This window comes from Typopeltis vanoorti, chromosome 12 (assembly GCF_054136105.1).
Source record: "Typopeltis vanoorti isolate ZY-2024b chromosome 12, IOZ_Tvanoo_1.0, whole genome shotgun sequence".
Classification (NCBI taxonomy): Eukaryota; Metazoa; Arthropoda; class Arachnida; order Uropygi; family Thelyphonidae; genus Typopeltis; species Typopeltis vanoorti.
Genome location: NC_143560.1, coordinates 3,771,165 through 3,791,343, shown reverse-complemented (window position 1 = coordinate 3,791,343; position 20,179 = coordinate 3,771,165). Strand labels below are relative to the sequence as shown.

Here is a 20,179-nt window from a genome sequence, read left to right as displayed (position 1 = left end):
CGGCTGATATTTGACCAGAAAAGATCAAGTGTGGAGGCATTAAAGTCATACAATGGCTGTACTGCATAGTTCAGAAGGCCTGGACAGAGGGATGAATTCCAGATGATTGGAGTAGAACTCTCTCATAATACCCATATATAAAAGCAAAATAAACTGAATGTGAGAATTACAGAGGAATTTCATTACTGAGTGTTCCTGGTAAGATATATGCAAGTATACTTGAGAAACAGTTAAGAAGAATTGTGGAAGAGAAGCTTGGTGAAGAATAAGGTCGATTCAGGCCAAATAGAGGCTGTCGGGATCAGATTTTCACTTTACGACAGATAGTTCAGAAATCATGGGAATATAACAAAGATCTGTATTTTAAGTTTTGTAGATCTGGAAAAGGCATATGACAAGGTGCCAAGAGAGAAGCTATTCCAAACGCTACAGTTATATGGTGTCAATGGGACATTATATCAAGCAATATTTAGTTTTTATTTGAGTTGTAAGGCAGCAGTTAGAACTGAAAGAAGTACAGGGAGATGGTTTAATGTTAAATCTGGTATCAGACAAAGATGTACATTATCCCTCTCTTATTCATTATCTATATGGATCACATTATGAAGGAAAGTGGTATTAAACATGATATCGAAATTGGAGGTGTTATTCTCAGCTCTTTGCTTTATGTGATATTATACTTCTAAATAAATCTACTACAAGTCTGCAAGATTCCCTGACTAAATTGAATAACTTTTGTAATAGATATGGTATGAAGGTTAGCATTAAAAAGACAAAGACAATGAAAATAAGGCAGAAACATTGAAAATATTAACTACATTGTGAATGGAGAACTTGTAGAACAAGTAAAACATTTCAGCTACTTTAGGCACAATTTTTAGTGAAGATGGTAAATTAAATATGGAAATAGACAACAGAATCAACAAAGCCGGTATTGTAGAAAGTCTGGAATGGGAGAGAAATTAGTCAAAACATTAATCGTAACTGTATTCAAGACAGTGTTGAAACCAATTTTAACTTATGGATCTGAGAGCTGGGTTAGAAATAAAACACTTGACCAAAGACTAGAGATCACAGATATGAGTCCTGAGAAAGATTATGGGCATGAATAGATGGCACCAATGGCAATATCATATTAAAAACGAGGATATTAGGAAAGAACTTGATACTGTCAGCATCCAGGAATGCATCAACACAGCTAATCTCAGGTGATTAGCAAGTGTAAGAGGTTAGTGATTAGCAAAACAAGTGTTCTCTGCCTGGTTGGCAGAAAAAAGACCCAGAGGAAGACCAAGATATAAGTGGATTGATACAGTAAAAAGTCCCTTAGAAGACAGAAATATAAGACCTGATAATATTGGAGTCTTGACAAGTAACAGAATGATTTGGAAGAAAATTGTAGATAGGGAGTTAGTAATGATGTAAATTTTTCATATATATCAAGAATTTGATGATCATGAAATATTTAAAGAGATGGAGTAATCATGATAAGCACTACGAAAACTCTACTACTGACACAAACTGCGTATAAGCAACAGTGGAACTGTGCGATGGACAGTGCCCCATTACACTAATAGCTCACTATGACGTGCATATGCTTGCGCATATAGCAATATGACACTGTGGTAAACACAGTGCTGCTAGCGTCCTTCACCCTCCTAAGTGTTACAAGATGTATTTTTATTATTTTTTATACAAAATAAGAGAATTATAGGATTGTTGATAAAATTAAATATTAAAAGCAAATATAAATAAATTAATAAATATATTTATATGTCGAGAAAATTGGGGGTGCTGCAGTTCCACAGTGCCTATGCACAAGCCGCCCCTGATGATAGATATAGAAGCAGTGATATCTCTGTGCTTTATGCTAAAGCCAGAAGCATCTGAAATAAAGGAGGTGAATTGGTGGCTCTGACAGCATCAGTCTGGCCAAAGATTATTGGGATCTTGGAGATGTGGTTGAAGGAAGATGATATATTACTAAATCATTTAAGGAATTGACAACGTAGATAAGAATATAAATTAAATTACACTTTAATAAATATTTCTGATATTTCGGCAACGTCATGTTGCCATCTTCAAAAGGAACTTACAAAAAAAGGCATGTGCACGTAGGCACTACAGCACAGTAACTGAGAAATGATGATAATAAGCTGATAAGCCACATGATAAGCTGATATTTAAGTTGCAGAACATGGGTTTAGATGTCAGGTTAGTCAACTGGATTCAGGATTGGCTGATAGGTATCAGAGAGTTCTGTATGGTGGAGTGATATCAAGGAAGCAGAAGGTTACAAGTGGGGTTCCACAGGACTCAGTACTGGGACCTGTATTGTTCAACCTTTATATTAATGACATTGTCAATGGATTGCAAGGGGATATTCAGTTGTTTGCGGATCATGTGAAGCTGGGAAGGGTTATCAGTAATGGTGCAGATGTGGCAGCCCTGCAAGAGGATTTGAATAAACTAGACAGATGGGCAAGTGAATGAGGGTGCAGTTTAACGCAGCAAAATGTAAAGTCTTAAAATTTGGGATCCATCGATGGGAGGAACAATACTGGAGGAAGTAGGGGAAACAAGAGATCTGGGGATGATGATTGATAGAAAACTGAAATTCAGGAAGCATATTGCAAAGGTGGTGAAGGCAACCCAGAGGATTGCTGCAATATTGAGAAGGATGCTGATATGCAGAGATAAAAGTTATCATTCTGTTGTATAAGACCCTGATCAGACCCACTTGGACTATTGTTCTCAAATTTGGTCCCCAGGTTTTGAAGGGGATAAATTAACTGTGGAAAGGGTACAGAGGCAGATAACAAAGATGGTTTCAAGACTACAATATCAGTTATGAGGATCGGCCGAGTTTGGTGGATAGAAGGAGAGGTGATATGATCGAGACTTAAACTGCTGAGAGGCAGTTACAGGGTAGACATTGAGGAGTTCTTTTGCTTCGCGGAGTAGCGATGACAAGGGGCCATCCCTGGAAGTTATGAAAGGAAGCTGTGAGCAAGAGAGTGAGGAGTGCTTTCTTTGCACAGAGGGTGGTTGAACAGCAGAATGCATTGCCTGAGAGAGTGGTGAGAGCAAGAATGGTCAGTGAGTTCAAGGAGTGGTATGATAGACTTGTGTTTCCTAAGAAGGCCCTCCAATGAGATTCTCTTGACTCCATGGAGGCCTGAATAATAATAATAATAACTATATCATTGATGCTAATGAAATTGCAGTGTCTCTTGATACTGACATGGCTTTCAGTAATTCCAGATGATGTATCATTTGAAGAATTATGATGAAAGTGAACTACCGCAACTACGTAAAAATTTATAATTGAAATTGACCAACAAGCATAATACCTTTATAGCTCTCAGAATATATTTAACTTTTTCAGTATCATTCACCAGCTTAAGTAGTTTTATTTAAAACTACTTAACCTCTACTATGTCACAAGAAAGATCTCAAATCTAGTGATTTCTAGAGAAAATGAAGTATTGGAGCAAATACAATATGAAGAATATACTGCCATATTGAATTTTGTTTTCAATTCAGCAAGACTATTTTATAACAAATTATGTCCTAGTGACTGAGTTCCTATTTATTGTGATTAAAAATTTGAATTTTCCATTTTTATGCTCATTTTGATTTATAATCTATATATACACTAGCCTCCCCCCCGAGTTCCGGGCTGGTAAGACAAAAAAATTTGACATAAAAATGTTTCAAATTTTAACTTATCTTTATATATATATATATATATAGAATGACTTATGGTTGTTAATTTTCATTATTGAGAAATAAATAATATATTTTAAAAATATTACTTGAAGGGGCATTTTTTTTTTCCCTAATTTCCACAAAGGCACTGTATAAGCTTGCAGTGGATCTGGTTTGTAAGTGATTAGCATAGGCTTTCCATGATGACTTATTACATGAGAATCCCATGTAGTAATAAATAATTAGTGGTTGTTTACAATAAAATGGCTGTACATGAAATAAGAAATTACATACAGGAAAGCATAATATATAAAAATCATTTACATTTGTTTCATAGTTAAATCAGACATCATGTAGAGCCAAGCCTTTTCTTCTTTTTTGAGGGTACAGCTTCAAAATACTTTAATCGACCAACTGCTAGATAGCCCACACACTAAAATGTTGTTGTAAAGCTATTCTACCCTTTAGTAGTTTTGAGTGGACTGAACATACATTGATTGTGAATTGTTTGAGACTCATGATTACCAAAATGCAGTTAAGTAATGCTTTTGCTAAAACACTTAACATAGTAACTTTTTAGTTGTTTTTGTTGTCTTGTCCTTTGAAGAGTCCTCGATGTTTCCATGTGCTCCTTGAACTGCTTTGGCTATGTCGATGATTTTGTTTGTATACAGCTGTTGTTCAGGATTAGAATCTATTTCTTGCAAGACTGCTGTAATTGCTGGACAGGTAAAGATGTGAGTGGGTATCAGTTCAGTATTATGGCAATTGTTGCAGTTTCTATATGTTCTCGTATAATCTGTATTGATCTTCATTCCTCTATAATGTCCTGTTTGTAGTCTTGCTATCGTGGTGAAGGTCTTTCTGTCAGCATTGATTTGGAACTTTTGGTATATTTTCTTTTTTACCTTCACTGCCTCTTTAACTTTCCTTGTACACCATTGTGATTTATTTCTATCCTTACAGACAATCTCACTACATGCCTCTGGCCAAATCAATCAATGTTTCCTTCAGGGCTTGCCACTGAATCTCCAAGGCTTGTTTCCTGTTCTCAAACTCTTTCATTTTTTCTTGAATAATATTTGTGTATTTTAGTCTACAGTTCACATCTGTGAGCTGCTCAACTTTTATTCTCTTTAAAACTTTCTTACATGTTATTCTTTTCAATACGAAATTCAATTTTATGCTGCTCAAGACTAAATAGTGATCACTTCCAATTTCAAATCCTCTGTACACTCTGGTGTCCTGCACCAGTGGGAAAACATCACTGTCAACAATAAATAGTCAATGAGACTTTTCTTATTCCTAGCCTCTTCTCTCCATGTGAATTTGAGCACATTTTTATGTTGAAACATTGCATTAGTAATAACCAGTCCATGTCCTGAACAGAAATCCAGCAGGTATTTGCCATTATTATTAGCTTTGCTCTTTTCTCCAAATTTTCCCAAAATATTTTTGTATGTTTGACAATCATTTCCTACTCTGCTATTTAGATTTTCAACAAGGACCAACTTTTCCTTTTTCATTATGCCAGTTGCTTTCTCTAAAGCCTCAAAAAATTCCTCCACTTCTACCTTAGTAGAACCTTCTGTGGGACCACAGGCACAAATAAGTCTCATTGTCCAGTTCCCCATTCTCATATTTGCCCACATCACTCTAGACTGTCTGCCATTCAAGAAGATTAGCCTTGTATTTAGTGTTGAATACTATGGCTACTCCTTTTTCTTGATTGTCATTGCCTGAATATAACATTTTGTATTTATTGCTCAGAAAGATCTCACCAGTTTTTGTCTTTTTTGTTTCAGTCACCCTTATTATGTCGATCTGGTACTTATCTAATTCCTCAGCTAGCTCCATTTCTTTGCCATTCAGGCTTTTTATGTTGATAGTACCGATCTTGAACTCTGGTGATGTTGAGTTGGGATAAGTTTTACGATTTGTTCCAGTAGCTGACTTTTCACTGTTTGCCCTGGTTCCCTGGCAAAAACAATGGGGGGACTTGTTTAACTGGGTGACATCCCAGTCAGCATGAAATTCTGTCATGTTGTTCCATCACTTGAAGTTTTGGTTTAAACCAATAAAAATACAATTTGGTCAGCTAAATCCCAAATTGCCAGCCCATCCTCATCCGTTCAGTATTCAGGTAGATACCTAACAGGGTGCACCACGAGAAGGTGAGGATTGGACATAAGGTCAGAAGCCCTGGTCGGTTCTCTGCATTCCTTTGAAGGCTATGTGGAGGTCTCCTCTCAGTTATATAGCTTTGACCCTTAAGCAACCCCCCCTCTTTAAATATTTGGACATTACAATTAAAGACATAACGTTTGTTATAGTTTATATTTTAGAACATTATTAGGGTTATCATCATCATCATCATCATCAAATTTCTGACATGTACCCTCAAGGGGGTGTGCAGGATATGATAGTACTACATGAAAAACTTACATCATTACTAACTTCCTATCTACAATTTTCCTCCAAATCAGTCTGTTACTTGTCAAGACTCCAACATTATCAGATCTTATATTTCTATCGTTTAAGGCACTTTTTACTGTATCAATCCACCTATATCTTGGTCTTCCTCTGGGTTCGTTTTCCTGTCAACCTGGCAGAGAACACTTGTTTCGCTAATCTTTCCTCGCCTATTCTGTTTAAGTGATCATACCACCTGAGATTAGCTCTGCTAACGCATTCCTGGATGTTGACAATGTCTAGTTCTTTCCTAATATCTTTGTTTTTAATATGATATTGCCATTTATGCCATCTGTTCACACCTCTAATCTTTTTCAGGATTCTCATATCTGCGGTCTCTAGTCTTTGGCCAAGTGTTTAACTTCTGACCCAGCTCCGAGATCCATAAGTTAAAACTGGTTTGAACAGTTATTAGGGTTATGATAATGGATTTTATTTTTAAGTAATTTTGAATTATACCAAACTGTATAATTTTATCGATAATAAACAATATTATTTCATGTTTAATTTTTACCATAATTTTGATATTTTATCCAAACACGTATACACTGTACTTACAGTGTGTATGTATATTTCGAAAGTAGCAGCATCCCGAGGATTGCAAGTCACGAGCCACCACTGCCTATCATTATCTCCTCTAGACCCCACTGGACTCAGTGTTACCTGATGTTGTCCCCCTTCCCCCAAGCACCTATTCCTACAAGAGGCCAACCCTGCTACCATCCACCCTGTGAATTCTACTTTCCCTGCATTGACACTCTGACTCGTTCAGAAAACAGCAATCTCTCCAAAATTACTTGACAATTTTCTTCAAGATTACTGTTTTGTATTATGTACATTGAATTTGGTTGCAGCATTTTGTTTATCACATTTATTTTATTTAAAACAGCATTCCAAATCAGTACTAAGCAAATAAATTTAAAAGTAGATATTTTTGAAAGTATACCTTTGGCTTACATTCTAGAATCTATATCATCATCAACAACAACAGTTTCTAAACGAGTATTGCATGCATGCGTCTGCATTTTTTTTTGCAAATTATGTACATTGAATTTGGTTGCAACATTTTGTTTATCACATTTATTTTATTTAAAACAGCATTCCAAATCAGTACTAAGCAAATAAATTTAAAAGTAGATATTTTTGAAAGTATACCTTTGGCTTACATTCTAGAATCTATATCATCATCAACAACAACAGTTTCTAAACGAGTATTGCATGCATGCGTCTGCATTTTTTTTTAGGCAGAGGCATGCATGAAAATGCATGTTTTTCAAATACAAAATTGGAAAGTTGAGTTGATGGTTTCAAATTTATGTCTGATAAATGTGTTTTCAATACACTTTATTTCATGTTTAATAAAGTGTCCAATATTTTGTTGAAGCTGAAAGTAATTATGTAATTCTTGGACAACATTAAAAAAATTCAGTGGTCGAAGATGTACGTTTCTGTGGTTTAGCAGTTCTTAGAAAGATACTGTTATTAAGACCACATGTTTTTAAATAAATAATGAGTTTAATCAAAAAAAAATATAATCCTACAAGTTTTGTTAGTCATCAGGAGTACTAGAAAAGGTTATACACACACAAAATACTAGACAATTAATTACACATATTAGATGGTATCAGAACTGCTTCACAATTGGTACATACAAATAAGTAACCAAAATAAATAAATGTTAATTAATTACTGTATCTGCATTGGAACAAATGCTGGTTGTTGCTATCATGTTCTGTAGCATAGTGCTTATCCTAGGTCCACAGCAGTGAGATATTTAATGAAAGCATACCTAACTTAGTGTAAGCCTTGATTTTCGTTATGCTGTGTGGGGATCTCATGTTGGAGGCTTAATGGATTTTTTACAACACTCATTTTGAGTGTTGTAAAAAATCTTTTAAGCCTCCAACATGATGTCCTCACAGCACTTAAGCCTCTACACACGTGTGCTGTGTGGGGATCTTTAGCACTGCAGATGCTTGCTTGCTTGTAAAACAATTATGATCAATATAAGTCATTTCTGTTTGTTGCCAAACTTGATTTATACAGTCTTCTTTTTTTGACATCTTTTACATGTTCAGACAAGCAGATCTCCCCGACCTGTCTGGCCTACATAGCAAATGCCACAAGAACAATGAATCTCAAGTGCCCGGTTTTATCATGGAATGATGTAGAGGTTTTGGTGGATGTAAGAACCTGGAGATTTTATGCAATGGTAAAAAAGCCACATTTGGAACATTCTCTTGAGATAAGGCAAAAGTAAATACCCTCTAGCTAAACGATTCTTTTCGGTTCTAGATAAGACTGGAAGAAAGATCAATGACAATTTTTGAGTGGTCTAGATGCTTTTCTTTTTCTTGTTGAAGCTATTTAAATTTTTCCAAAGTGGACACTATAGCACATTGAAAAGGGAATACAGCATCTTCTAAGAAGCTCAGTAGACCTCGTTCACATTCAAACTTCAGCTTTATTACTCAATTACCACCTAGAAGCAATGGCTTTTTTACTATTGCATAAAATCTCTAGGTTCTTACATCCACCAAAACCTCCACATCATCCCATGAAAAAAAAAAAAAACCAGGCATTAGATTCATTGCTCTAGTGGCATTTGCTTATGTAGGCCAGATGGGAAGGTTGGAGAAGATCTGCATGTCTAAACACGTAAAAGATGTTGAAAAAAAAAAGTAGTTTGGCAACAAACAAAAATGCCTTGATCATAACTGTTTTACAAGAAAGTTCAAGAAAACCACAAAATGCAAAGGATCTCAACACGATGTAACAAAAATCAACACTTAACCCTACATCAAGTTTAGTCTGCTTTCATTAAAAATATAACTATTGTGGACCTAGCATATGATGTGCACCATGCTACACAATGTGACAGCAACAACTAGCATTGTTCCAATACAGTATACATATACAGTAAATTAAAATATATATATTTTTATTCTGGTTACTTATTTATATATACCAATTTGTGAAGTTATGATAACATCTAATGTGTAATTAATGGTTTCTAGTCTTTGTATAATTTTTGCTAATACCCCTGACGATGTATAGGTATTATATGTGTTTATTTTATTACATTCTTAAATTATCTATAAACATACAGTCTCAAAAGAATTTGGTTGCATCGCTCACAATCAAGTTTAAAGAATGCACAGAACAAGGAATATATATGCCCTAGATTTTTTCTATGCATATCTGTGATATTTGGGTATACCTAAATCTATAAGTTATTTTTGTCTAGAATCAGTTTTTGAAAGCAATCTACTAAAAATGTGTGTAATCCCTCTCCAATCTTGTCATCTACTGGAAAAATCTCTCACCTCCAAAAAAACATCCACCTATAGCAAGATTTGTAACTTGAAAATCTGTCTGTTATACACACATCAATGGTTGTATCTAAAAAAAATAATTGAGTAACATTTAGCATTTCTTACCTTATTCAAAATGATTCATCCATTGCATCTGCTATAATTATTTGGTTTTACATTTCATTCTCTAATTAACATGTAATATTATTTGATGTTTGTAATCTGCTTAAAGCTTCAGAAATAATGTTATTTTTTGTGATGGTTACTGCCAAATGAAGAAACTTCCCATTATCGTGATCATAAAGTTCCTTGGATGATTCTCCCAATGCTGACGTTGCTTTCCCAAAAACTGAATCGTGTATTTGCTCAATAGCATGGTAATACTTTCTCATTTTCATATAGTCTGCAGAATCGATACACACCCACACCTTTACATCTTTTCTCCTTCTTCAGTTGATTTCTTCCATCCTCAAAGAGTTATAGACAAAATACAGAATCTTTTTGGTAAAATAAAGTAACTAGATCTATTATTATTATTATTTTTTTTTAATTCACCATTAGGAAGAATTCATGTGTAATAAGTTTTCAAGCTGTTTCTACTTGTACTGCTTTTGGAATATTAAAATATCGTACTTGATGCAGATAATTGGCAATAATACTGCCCCATTGTAAATTCAAATTGGCTATATACCAGAACCAGCAGAAAGTATGCCCAGGTTAATAGATTCTTCAGGAATTTTTTTAATCTTGCAGCCTTTCTTGATTTACCAGTTACAGTTAACATGGAGACAGAAGGTAAGTTTGGATCCTGCTCCATCAGTGACATATCTGTGCTACATTCAGCTAAAGCTCTGAAAATGTTCCTTATTTTATGGCATTTCATCTATTTTCTCCAAAAATTTATTTAACGATTCAAATAATTTTCTGATATTGGAAGAGAAATATATCTCCACCATTTTATCAAAATTTGTAACATTTTTAAAAATGTAATATGCCCTTAAAAATTTAACAGCAGATAACTTCTGCACTGATAAAATTTCCATAACAAATAAACAATTGCTACAATATAATTAGCAATCATTATGTAGTAATCTCTAATTTATACTTATGCATTAATTTACCATAAATTATATTATTCATCTAAAAATCGAGCCATAAGCAGAAGAATTCATAAAATATTAATACCAGAATCACTTATGTTTAATATTTTTATTTGTAAAATTTTTTGCGAAGTTTCATAGCCATTGTCAATAGTCATAAAAAAACTCTAAAAAGAACAATAATTTAATTGCAAGCACATGATTTATGTGCACTATAGAAAAATATCATATTGGAGGCTTAATCGATTGTATACAGCACTCAGAAAGGATTAAAACAGAATTTAATACTTCCTATATATTTCGTCTCAGTAAATGAGACATCTTCAGGGATTACAAAAAAACTAATGTAACATAAAAACAAATAACACACAATACTATAAGTATCATATATATTACAATATCTCCACATCACACTAAAGATTTTGGGTCTAATTTTGAGAGGATGCGTGTTTCTAGCTTTTTCATGAACAGATCTTCACAGGGCGGTGAAAGGGGGACTGCCCAAAGTTGAGTCATTTAGTTGCTCATATATTGTTTCATTCCATTTGAAATAATTAGATTTAAGGCAGTGACGAAAAAGGTGAGCCGTATCTTCAGGAAAGAAACTGTATAGGATACTGATAACTTCTTCTACTGGGATGTTGGTAAATAAAGATACCACGTCCAAGCTAGTGAGAATGTCTGTCTTTAAGATGGATGTGTTTTTCAATTTTTCAAAAAGTGCTTTGAATTCTTAATGTAAGTGTCCGATTTTCTGATATGTCCTTTTAGGAGGCTGGAGAGGTGTTTGGACAATAAATATGTGGGAGCATTTCTTCTGTCAACGATCGGGCATAGTGGAACTGCACTTTTGTGGACTTTCGGGGCTCCAAACAATCGTGGCGTCAAATGGGTGTAGTAATTGCAGATTCTGTTGCAAGTCTGTGGACCAACTAGTCATGTTGTTCATTCTGCCCTGTGCAGATCTGTTCATGGAAAAAGCTAGAAATAGACATCCTCTCAAAATTAGACACAAAACCTTTAGTGTGTTAGAGATATGTAGACGATGTCTTCATAATTTGGAGGAACACAAAAACAGCTCTTTTGGACTTTTTAACCAAAACGAATTCTTTTCATCAAAAGATACAATTCACTTTGTTTGGAACTGAAAAAATATACTCAACTACCATTTTTGGACACCCTAATCAAGAAACTAGCAGATGGACGTATCAAACTAACAGTCTACTACAAACCTACACACACTGGACACTACCTTCATTTCAAGTCAACTCACCATATTTCCCAGAAGCTCAGCATAATACATATGCTCAAAAATAGAGCTATGAACATCATCCCAGAAGAAAAAGAACTCTATGATGAAATTACCTCATATATCAGAAACATTAATAAAAAATGGCTATCCAAAGAATCTAATCAACAAGATTCTTCAGAGAAATCCCCCCCACAACAACAACCTACCATCACTCAATACAGTTCATCCTTAGTTATTCCTTATGCAGGTACAGTGTCGAGAAGATCGCAAAACTTTTTAAACCTTTCAACATCAGAGTTGCATTCAAAACAGTCAAGACTGTCCATCACATTTTAAGATCACCAAAAGACATTAATCCTTTTTTCAAACACGCTGGAGTGTACAACATCCCACATGCTTGTGGTCTAAACTATATAGGACAGACGTCAAGAAGCCTTGAAACCCGAAAAAAGGAACATATAGGAGATGTTAATAACAACAAAACAGACAACTCAGGTCTAGCAGCTCCATGCCTTACCTAGAAGAAGATTTCCGTTGTAGAAATTTCAAAGAAGCAGTTGTAATCCTCCGTTCTGGAGAAAATCTTAACAGAAACCAGGGAATGATAATAGCTGACATGGAAAATCTTAATAAGAACACTTAGTCTGCCAGAATTTAATTTTGCTCAAAACTACAGAATGTGCTCTCATAACAGTGACTAACACAACATGCTCCATGCGTGTAATGTTACGCGGTCTGTTTTAATGTTTAATTTATACGATAGCGTTACTCCATTTTCTCTGTACTAGCCACTTTGAGTTTTTTATCTTACCGTTATAAGTCCTGAAGAAGCTGGACAGCCCCATCGGCAAAACTTGTTGGTATTAGATTATAATCATGGTCAATTAAAGATCAATATATATTTCCATTTAATTATAGTGGAAGTATTGTCACCTGTCAGACCACGCACTCCAAACATGTCACAGAATTGACTGGAAAGGCAACAATCTCTACAATGCACCAAAACCTGGTCTGAAAGAAAATTCAAAGAAGCCTGTGAAATGCTGAAACATCATTCAAATGTGAACAAGATGGATTAATTATTCCAAGAATTTGGAGGACCTATCTTCAATCCGTATAGCATCCAGAACTCCAAAGAGAAGAAAATCTTAATACCAGAGTACTTTAGAAACTGTTAATGTAGTTCTGTTTTTTTTTTTTTTTTTCCCACCAGAGGTAAATGATTAACAAACATTTAGATTCATTTTACTTTTGTATAGTGTAGTGTCATGTGGCTTGTATCCTGTACATAAGTATGTTTCCCTGATGACCTCCTCAATACCAATACATCGAATGCTACTTTCTTAATAAGTAAAGTAATTATTCTAACACGTGTGTTGTGTCTCCATAAATTCTTCACTATGAACAACTGTGTTCATAAGGTCTTTTAAGGTTATACAACCGTGTAACCTTAAAAGAAAGACCAGCTATATAGTACTTAACACCAAGATAAATTTGAATGGCAGATACTTTTAAGTAGAGTGATGAGAGTAAATTCCAAAAGGGAACACTGGACGAGATTTGTGCCAATAATCCCATAGAGAGCTCTAGTAATGAATTTTTAAAACCTTTAGAGCGCAGGTGACAGAAAAACTGGCTGTTCTTGGAGACCTAAACAGCATAATTAAAAAAACGAATATCAGGCATTTAGAAAACAATTACAGAAAAGGACAAAGATAATAATTATGCTACGTACATGCTAGATTCTGTTCAAGCCATTACTAACACTATGTTCCAATATGAAAATCAATCATCACTAGATGGTATACATTCTTATGAAATGTACAGGATACTATGACAGCAATACATCATTACTACTTTCCTATATTTGAGTAATCTGTTATTTGTCAGATCTTACATTTCAATCTTCAAGGATACTATTAGCTGCATCAATCTAAGTAGGAAAGATTTTATATGCATTTTTTTGGCTAGTTTTGCTAGCCTTTCATCCTCCATTCTGTTTAAGCAATCATACTACTTAAATCATTTCTAACATCTCCATTTTAATATAATTATTCCACCATTGATGCCATCCATTCACTCCTCTATTTTCTCAACTGCCATATCTTTGTCTCTAGTCTGTGAGCAATTATTTCTAACCCAATTCTCTGATCCAAAAGTTAAAAGTGGATGGGTACTGTCTTATATATGTTACTAATTTAGTGTTTTGTAATTTCTCTCCTAGTCCATAAATGTATTCAACTGGCTTTGCTTATTTGATGTTAGCTTCACTAAAAATTGCACCTCAACATTTTATATGCTCTGCAGGTTCTCCACTGAGAATGCACTCAATATTTTTCATGTTCCTACCTATTTTCATATTTTTTATTGTTGATTTCATTGCAAATCTGTTACATCAGTTATTCAATTTAAATAAAGAATCTTGAAGATTTAGGCATACAATATCATCTGCAGAAAATACAGAACAATGATAAATATCAAATTGAATGCTGCTTTCCTTAATAATGTGATTCATTCATGTAGATGATAAATGACAGTGGAGATTTTGACTGAATAAAATTAAGTATAAGACTGCACACAAACACTAACACTCTATGATATTCTTCTGTACAATGTCACATTTATACCATTTAATTGTAGTGTTTGAATAATTTGTTTCTCTTTCACATCAGCATATGTCTTTTCCAGAAAAGACAAATTTCCAGAACTTAAATACAAGATCCTTCTTATATTCTCTTAAGGGTCAAAACTAATTAGTAGGAAACCATTCTTGAGCCATTTAAAGAAGAACCAATTGGGTCTTCTTCCTATGGCCATGCTATCATGTTAGGGATAACCACAGGAATGAAGAACTAGTTCTTTCAAGAAAGAAAAGTAAATACTGTGGAGAGAGAGAGAGAGGGAGGGAGGAAGCTGATTTAGAAATAAAAGCCAGCTATCTGTTTGAAATGGAAAAGTTTTAGAGTCCTGAACATTAAACAGTCTAGTGACTGATTTACATGCATATGCACTAATGGCAGAAGAAAACAGAATGAGTATCCATTTTGCTTAAAGCTATCAACCTGGTATATGCAACATTGAACTCAATGTTATATCATGATACTTTTGGACCTTGCTAAAGCTTTTGATAGGATTCAACACAGAAGGCTGCTGCATAAGGGAGTGGAATATAAACTACTAGTTTGAATAAGAGCATGGCTAACTGACAGATATCAAAAAATGGTTGGGGTATGTAAGTCTGCAAAATTTAAGGTGACTAGTAGTGTATCCAAGGGATCAGTCCTTGGTCAATTATTCACTCTTTATATTAATGACATTTGGAATAGTTTAACAGGAGATATACAGCTATTTACTGATGATGCAAAAATAGGCAGTGTACTTAGGAATGATGCAATGCAGAATGATTTGAACAAGCTGAATTGCAGGCATGTCAAAATAGCTATCAGTTTGTGTTAGTAATGTTAGTAAATGAAAAGTTATATACTTTGGTGTAATGAGACATCTAATGGCATATTATATTCACAGGATTACACTAGAAGAAACTGACTGTGATAGGGATCTTGTTGTTTTAGTAGACAGGAAACTGAAGTTCACACTGCAAATACAGAGGATAACAGCAAAGTCGAAACAAACAATAGAATATCATCATCATCAAATTCCTTCCATGTACCCACAAGGGGTATACAGGATATGATAGTACTACATGAAAAAATTATATCAATACTAACCTTCCTATCTACAATTTTCCTCCAAATCAGTCTGTTACTTGTCAAGACTCCAACATTATCAGATCTTATATTTCTATCGTTTAAGGCACTTTGTACCATACCAATCCATCGAAATCTTGGTCTTCCTCTGGGTTGTTTTCCTGCCAACCTTGCGGAGAACATTTGTTTTGTAATCTTTCCTCGCGCATTCTGTTTAAGTGACCATACCACCTGAGATTAGCTCTGCTAATGCATTCCAGGATGCAGATAATGTCACGTTCTTTCCTAATATCCCCGTTTTTAATATGATATTGCCATTGATGATATCTGTTCACGCCTATAATCTTTCTCCGGACTCTCATATCTGCAGTCTCTAGTCTTTGGTCAAGTGTTTAACTTCTGACCCAGCTCTCAGATCCATAAGTTAAAACTGGTTTGAACACTGTCTTGTATACAGCTAATTTAGTGTTCCGACTAATTTATCTCTTATTCAATATGAATTTATTTAATTGACTTTCCACCATACCAGCTTTGCTGATTCTGTTGTCTATTTCTATATTTAATTTACCATCTTCAGTAAAAATCGTGCCTAAGCAGCTGAAATGTTTTACTTCTTCCACAGGTTCTCCATTCACAACACAGTTGACATTTTCAATGATTCTGCCTATTTTCATTGTCTTTGTCTTTTTATTGCTGACCACCATACCATATCTATTACAACAGCTATACAATTTAGTCAGAGAATCTTGCAGACTTGTAGCGGATTTATTTAGAAGTATAACATCATCCGCATAAAGCAAAGAGCTGACGTTAACATCTCCAATTTTGATATCATGTTTAATACCACTTTCCTTCATAATGTGATCCATATAGATAATGAATAACAGAGGGGATAATGTACATCCTTGTCTCACACCAGATTTAACATTAAACCATCTTCCTGTACTTCCTTCACTTCTAACTGCTGACTTACAACTCAAATAAAGACTAAGTATTGCTTCATATAATGCCCCATTGACACCATATAACTGCAGCGTATTGAATAGCTCCTCTCTTGGCACCTTGTCATATGCCTTTTCCAAATCGACAAAACTTAAATACAGATCTTTGTTATATTCCCATGCTTCATCGACTATTTGTCGTAAAGTGAAGATCTGATCCTGACAGCCTCTGTTTGGCCTGAATCCAGCTTGTTCTTCACCAAGCTTTTCTTTCACAATTCTTTTCAACCGTTTCTCAAGTATACCTGCATAGATTTTGCCAGGAACACTCAGTAGGGAAATACTTCTGTAATTCTCACATTCAGTTTTATTTCCCTTTTTATATATGGGTACTATGAGAGCTCTACTTTAATCATCGGGAATTCGTCCCTCTGTCCAGGCTTTCTGAACTATGCAGTGCAGCCACTGTAAGACTCTTATACCACCATACTTCAGCATTTCTGATTGAATATCATCTACTCCAGCTGCCTTTCCACATTTCAAGCCTTTGATGGCTTTTTCTACTTCAAGTATGGATATGTATAAATGTAGAAAGTATTTTACCTTGGGAAAACTTTCTACATTTATATCTCATCCAGAAATTTTTATTTAATAAGATTAAAACACCTTATGGTAACTGGTTAACTGGTAAAATACTTATAAGCTGTGTATTACTAAAATCTTGGTATTTCTAGCCTGGCTCCCACTGATGAGACCTCAATAAAGGTCGAAACCGGTCTGGATAGTGGCCCCTTGCCTTTAATACATAGCATCATACATCTCCTCAAGGAGATGGGCTGTGCATTAAGGGTAAATATTAAGAATAGTGATCAGAGCTTATTCTACTTTTACAATGAGTTGCCTTGACTTGCACTACTTTGAGGGTCAGCTAGACTTCCAATACGTGCAGGTGCAAACTTGACTTGTTTGTCTGTTTGCTTACTTGGGAAATGGAGAAAAACCAGGTTTAAAATAGTTTTGTATCTTTAGCATATATATATACACACACACACACACACCTACCAGCTTATATTATTTCATCAAAATATAGACTTCACATCCGAATCAGAAGTTAATGGTGTTTTAGCTTTTCTAGATATAAAACTTACTAGAACAACAGATGGTATCACGAATTCTATCTTTCGAAAGCCAACACACACCGATAGATACGTGCTTCTCATCCCCCCCCAGAAATTAGGAATTATTTCCACACTAGCTAATCAGGTGAGATCCTTATGTCAGAAGAAGATGAACTTCAACAAGAACTTAGTTACCTCAAAAGGACTTTCTTAAATAATGGTTACTCTCCTAAAAATATCTATAATCGTCTTAGTGTACGTAATCGAAAAAATAATGACGATAACTCAAACCCAACAGCCTACATCTCCTTACCATGTATAAGTTCTCTTTCTCCTAAACTAGCAAAAATTCTGAAGATATTTAATGTTAAAACATATTTCTCCACCTTTCCAAAACTCCGATCTTACTTCAGTCAACCTAAAGTAAAACACGACCTTCTTCGGTTCCCAGGAGTATACAAAATCATTTGCAGTTGCGGCAAACCATATTATGGCCAGACAGAAAAGTCCATCTCTCTCCGCCTAGAAGAACACGAATGTGACATTTCTCATAACGGAGTCTGTCCTAGTGCCCTATCCAGCCAAGTTTTATTCTCAGCCAATACTAATGTTGAAGGACAACAACATCAACTTCAAACATGCATAAATGCTCTGATGAATTAGAAAGATGTATCTTGGAATCCAAAGAAATGGCTCTCAACCATACCCATCTAAACAGCAATCTCAGTTACAGTCTGCTCGATTCACATAGCACTGTAATCCAGTTTTGGTGTACTCATATCATTCATACGCACAGGGCTTCATGCCAGAATTAACGCTCAGACTCAATTTCAAACACAAGTACTACTTGTTCTAAACTCTGTTTTTTTGTCTAAAGTACAATATATTCTTAAGATGTTGTTTTCTCCATTGTACTGTATTCACCTGATGAAGTCAGCATTTCCGATGAAACTAGTAGTGAAACCTTATTAAATCTCTTGTATTTTTCTCAGTGTTTAAGTCAGTTAATAATAATTATATATATATATATTTTTTTTTATTTTATTATTTTTTTTTTTAATACATTTAGAATGAGGCTGAAAATCCTGTTTACTTGCCTGTGGTGAGTGGGCATGTGGATTTCTGGAGCCCTGGATATTACAATAATAATAAGAGACAATAAATGGCAGTGAGCAGGACATGTGATGAGAATGTACAATGACAGATGGACACCAGGCAGGCCAGTAATAAGATAAAAAGATATTATGTAAATGTATAGCATTTATCCAGCAGCTGAGTGAAGAAAGCTGTTGTTGATGATGATCTGATGGGAGCATTTTTATTTATATATTACCAACGATAAATTCAGTTTGGCTCACAACTTTCAATCTCTCTCAAACAATGCTCAACTTATATTTGGACTACTCCATATCTCTCTCTCTCTCTCTCTCTCTTGAAATCCCAGTAAAATTATTTCACTGGGATTACAAGGGAGAGATATGGAAATTATTTCTCAAAATAGTCTCTTAACCTGAACAAACAGTATGAAAATTCTATTAAACTTTGCTCAGGTGAAATCATGTATGTTACAACAAAGTTATTTATCTTTTAAGTTGCTTTCTGAAATGCATGAAATATTAATGAAGTCAAAAACATACCAGTTTTTATAAAAACAGTTCCTGGTGAGAGCCGAGAAAACACTTCAAAACTCACAGCGGGATCAACATCGGCTGGTGAAACACTTTCACTAGAGAAACCTGGTTTGCTAACCTCAAATCTCACCCATCGGTATGATACACACTTGCGAGCGCCTGGACAACTCTGTATAAGGTTCTGAATAGTTGGATGAGAGTAACCAAAAAATTCAGCTCCTCTTCCTTCTGTGGACACTACATCCTGTCCGCTGTTAAATTTTAATTATAAATTGGGTATGGTATTACTGAAATCTAGAACTGTGATTTTTTTAAAAAAAACATACAAGGATATCCAATTTATATTTCAAAATAAAAGGCAAGATTTCCCTTCCTTCCCATTAAAAGGCAAGGAAGATGAAAAGTTTCTCAAAGTATTTCAAATTCAACACTTTTTCATTTTGTAAGTAAAAAATAAAAAAATAAAAATTTGATTTCATAAATAAATAATTTGCTAGTCTAATTGACTGAGTAGTCAGTAAACTCACTCTTCAAACAACAGGCTGTGGAGTTAAATGTTATTGTGGGTGTGGATGTTTTGTGAATGTCTCCAGATGGTATGAATTTCATCACATTATGAGATCACCATCTTGCCACTGGAGGCTTGAAGTGACTTGAAAAAGTTCCATGGTTGGTCTTGAAAGCAGGCTTTATGGATTATCTAAACAGTCCATCCATGTTACTGATACTATTGTACTATGGTTAACATCCTTTCATGGGTGTAATTCACGTAAAAAAAAAAAACTTTTGTAAAGTCAAATAGTAGATATGCAGAATATACTTTCTCTATATTGCTATGATGAAAGTAAGAGTTCACTCAGAACAGCTTCAGCTAGTATCCTATAGGAGATGTTATTCAAATGATGGTCATTTGAGTAGCTTTATCTAGAATCA

At 34.6% G+C, this 20,179-nt stretch overlaps 1 protein-coding gene across 3 annotated transcripts in view; it reads right to left on the bottom strand.

Annotated features, from left to right (window-relative positions):
• LOC150100550 (transforming growth factor beta regulator 1) overlaps positions 1-20,179 on the bottom strand; it is a 166,184-nt gene that overhangs the window by 4,835 nt on the left and 141,170 nt on the right. For all 3 annotated transcript variants that reach the window (XM_090401904.1, XM_090401902.1, XM_090401903.1), the window contains one exon: positions 19,253-19,497. In XM_090401904.1, the coding sequence (XP_090258030.1) occupies positions 19,253-19,497 (245 nt within the window). The remainder of the gene's footprint in view (positions 1-19,252; positions 19,498-20,179) is intronic.